Here is a 4,311-nt window from a genome sequence, read left to right on the forward strand (position 1 = left end):
AGCTGTATATATCTCAGCTACACACATGTTGACCTGCAGGCAGGCTGGGAGGTAACTAGATTACATTTTTTTATTTATTTGTTTTTTAGTGTGAACTAATGTTTCATAGTAATATTTTTAATGCAATGTTGCTTTTTCTGAGGTTTGAATTTAAGTCAAATATTATATGAAGCAAAGTAAACCGATGAAAAGTTAAAGATTAAAATCAAACATCTTGGAAACAGTAACCAGTCACATCCATATTTGGCTTTTATCTCTCAGGCAGGCTTTGATGTCGACCAGTGTAGTTAACAAAATAAACCATTTTTTTTTCTAATTTCATGTTTTTGACAGTAAGAAATGAACAAAGTGAGACTCCGTGTGTTCATGAAGGTTTGTGTCCTTCACCAAAACCAGACCATGGAAATGTAAACATGATGGTCTGTGAAGGTTCTCGGTGGTCCAGGTCGGGGTCGTCCAAGGAGCTTGGAAAGAAAAGCATCTGGACTTGTTTAAGTTCAAGGTTCTTATAAAGGGACGTGAGTATGCCATCATCTCCAAACCCACAGTGGGTAAACTCGTAGTAAAGTCCATCCAGCACAAAGATGATGAAAAAAGGATCAAATTCACTGAGTAACACACTCTTTGTCTTTCACGGCTATAGCTGTAGCTCCCACTGCCGCTCCCAGAGCTGCTCCCAGTGGACCAAACACACTTCCCACTCCCGCCCCGATCCCCACCGCCTTCAGGAACTTGTTCTTTTTCTCTGCACGCCTTCTTGCTTCCTGCTCTTCCATCGATATATTTTCTCTCAGAAGTCGCTCCTGCTCTTCTCTGACGGCTCTCTCAGCCTCCTGCAGCATCTCGTTGGTGTAATATTTTCCTCCATGTCTCTGAACAATTATGTTGATCTTCTCCAGCAGCTCTTTGACCTGAGAGGGATCTTTGATTTTGTTGTTAAAAACATGATATCTTCCTCCACACTGTTGGATGAAGCTACTCAGAGACAGACTACTTTTTATCAATGTGTCTATGTTAGCTTCATTGTCCACATCATCTCCATGTGTGAACAGCACCATAGTATAACCTGCTGCTTCTTCTCCAAAGATCTTCTGCAGGATTTTCACTGTTTGTTGTTCTTCTTTGGTGAATCTGCTAATCTGGATCACGATCAGGAACACATGAGGACCAGGAGCAGCAAAGGAGATGCATCTGGCAACCTCTCTCTTCAGCTCGTCTTCAGGTCTATCAGTGTCAAACAGTCCTGGAGTATCAACAACATCCAGGATCTGACAGTCTACCTGATCTGTGATTTTCTGACACCCTGCTGTCACTGAAGAAAAGGCAGCTTTAGATTCAAAAGCTTTTCTTCCTAAGATGGTGTTTCCTGATGCACTCTTCCCAACTCCTGTTCTCCCAACAAGCACTATCCTCAGGTGTGGAACATGTTCAACTGCTGAAGAAGATAAACAGATTACTGCTGTTATTAGTGGGACTCCCTCAACCAGCTCGTCACACTAGGACAGTTACATATACAGAATCAGGGATAGGTGATGATGAAGTACCAAGGAAGGAAAACCCCGGAATGGGGGAAGTAAAACTTACAGCATTACATAAGGACTGATTACTGAAATAAAACAGGAAATGACTCATGACTAAACATCTGAACAATCCAAAACAATCACACATCAATCAAAACAAAGACGAGAATGCTGACCATAAATTCCCTGAAGTTTACGAGAACCAGCAACCAAACTGGCAGAACAGGATTACTCCGCACATCGAAATCCCCCAAAATCAGTTTTACTGATAAAGTCTATCTATCTATCTATCTATCTATCTATCTATCTATCTATCTATCCATCCATCCATCCATCCATCCATCCATCCATCCATCCATCCATCCATCCATCCATGCCATTCAAAGTGAAGACTGGGTGGATTGGCAGGCTCTGGTTCTGGCTGTAAACGTTCATAAAACAAATCTGTTCTTCCCACTGCATGAACCACATGTTTCAGGATTTGTTGTTTCAAATAAACATAAATTTAAAAAAGTAACAGATAAATAAGATATAGACACAGGGCACAGAAATAAAGACTGACAGCTCAGGTAAACAGGCAGCTCTGGAGTTTCTGACTTTTATTATAAAACGTTTGTCTGAACAGTAAATCAGAATAAAACTTGTAGATGTACTTACGAGCTTTTGAGCCGGCCATGCTGGTGCTGCTCAGGATTGTGAAAGCTGTCACAGCTACCGTATTGACATCAGCTCTGTGCGTTCATGAAGATTGGCCCTCCCTTTAATGCCACCATATCACATACAGGAACAACACTCCAGCTGTCACATCAGCACTTAATGACTTGTTAAAGTGACTACAGGGCAGATTCCTCAGTGGGTTAGTATACCACTCCACGCTCAGTCACATAAATAAACCTGTAGTCGTGGGAGGAGGCCACATGGTTGGAAACTGGCTCACAAATGTTTCCTTTTAGGAGAAATTTTAGCCGAACTGCCATCAACCAAAAACTTTTAGTCTTGTTATCAATCATCATGATTGATAACTGGATCCTTCCATGCAACGTCAGTCAGTACCATCGACCGCTCAAGTTTGTTTACTCTGTTAACTTATAGAGAGGCAACATTTTAACCTCAAAATACACTGTTGGCAGAAGTATTGACTCATCTGTCTTATATTGTCAGAGACCGGGGTCTGAGGGACCCAGGGCCCATAAGCAGTTTTGGATTTATATTACTTGTTATATGTACATTTGATGTATTGTGTGGCTGTCCCTGGTTTCCCTGCTTGCAGGTATGTGTATGGGTCCATGTATGGGTCTGGGTGTTTCTGGGAGCATGGTTTACAGGCACCATCAGGCCTGGTGGGTCTGCCAGGTGGCTGGCTACACCTGAGGAAGATGCACACACCTGCAGCTGATCAAGCCTCGTCGGAGGAGCTACTTAGGAGTGTGGTGCAGCTCTTTCTGACGCTGGATCGATTCGTGAGACTTCCGTTAGTTTCCCAGTTAGAAGTCAGTGAATTAGAGTTTTGTTACTGAGTGGTGTATTCACGGCTGCTTCTGTTACTTTCCCAGGAGAACTGCGGGACGAGAGGGCAGCAACCACGGACCACACTAAGGAGTGGAGACACAGAGCACTGACACTGGATGAAGACGGGAACGGCAGTCTGGGACACAGGGGGATTTATTGTTGCTCACTTCACCACCTTGTAAATAAACACTGTCTGCACTGAAGAGTCCGGCGTCTGGGTCCTGTTTCCCCACCTCCCCATGGTCTGCCAGCGCAGGCCATGACATATATAGTATATATATAGTGACGCACATACATTCTTATATTTGCACATATATTTATTCTCATAATTCCCATAAAGAGCCACTGATGGCTGTTTCCCCGTGTTTGGTGCCACAGCCCGAGTGTTGTTCCTGTGTAGGACAGGTCTGGCACCTTGCATTTAAAGGGAGGGACAATCGTCACGGTACAACAACCAGCTCATGCAAAACATTTTGGCAGCAGGCATGTGACTGTGACACAGCTTTAACCCTGAGCAGCACCAACATGGCCGGCTCACTACCTCGTAAGTACATCTACAAGTTTTATTCTGATTTACTGTTCAGACAAACCTTTTATAATAAAAGTCAGAAACTGAGAAACTGCAGAGTTTACCTGAGCTGTGATGAGTTATTCCTGTGACCCGAGTCTCTCTTTAATCTCTGTTGCTTTTTAATGTTTTGTTTTATTTGTTTCAAACACCAACACCTGAGTTCTTTGTGGTTCATGCAGTGGTGAGAACAGGTCTGTGTTACACAGGCACACCAACCACAGCCTGTCATTTGTCTTCTTAATAAACCGCGAGAGACTAAAGAGACAAATCAATAACTCAAGCTTCATCCCTGAGTGTATACACTAGATCGACAGACGGAGCTTCCACGGACGGTGACTGTGAACTGTGTCCACAAAGTGGAGTGAAAGCTCAGAGGTGTCTGCAGCACCGACTCGACAGAAACGGACTCTAAATGATTTCCTGTAGATGATCAGAGTAATGCTGTTCTGCCAGTTTGACTGTAACTTCTCAGTGTCGAGCTAATTGTGGTTCGTTTTTTTTATGACAGTGATAGTTTGGATCGATGTGATGTTTTAGTTCAGGTGATTTCCAGTTTGATTTCAGTCAAGTTTTCTCTGCCCTCAGTAATGTTACCTGTGCTTTCTTCCACACCTGTTGCACTCATCTCAGTATATATACACCCTCATTAACTTCTATCCGGTCGTTAAGTGATGACGTGACGAATCCTACTTCCGGGCCTAAAGTAGTCTG

General features: G+C 43.2%; 1 protein-coding gene across 1 annotated transcript; it reads right to left on the reverse strand.

The window, feature by feature from the left end:
• Positions 1–592: 592 nt before the first annotated feature.
• LOC102201303 (GTPase IMAP family member 7-like) lies at positions 593–2,225 on the reverse strand. Its single transcript, XM_005750218.1, has 2 exons — positions 2,178–2,225; positions 593–1,435 (listed from the first exon to the last, which is right to left on the reverse strand). The coding sequence occupies exons 1-2, from the start codon at positions 2,194–2,196 to the stop codon at positions 606–608; spliced, it is 849 nt and encodes a 282-aa protein (XP_005750275.1). The 5' UTR covers positions 2,197–2,225; the 3' UTR covers positions 593–605.
• Between the last annotated feature and the right edge of the window lie 2,086 nt (positions 2,226–4,311).

Source organism: Pundamilia nyererei, unplaced genomic scaffold (assembly GCF_000239375.1).
Source record: "Pundamilia nyererei isolate P.nyererei 1_Seehausen unplaced genomic scaffold, PunNye1.0 scaffold00266, whole genome shotgun sequence".
NCBI classification, from domain to species: domain Eukaryota; kingdom Metazoa; phylum Chordata; class Actinopteri; order Cichliformes; family Cichlidae; genus Pundamilia; species Pundamilia nyererei.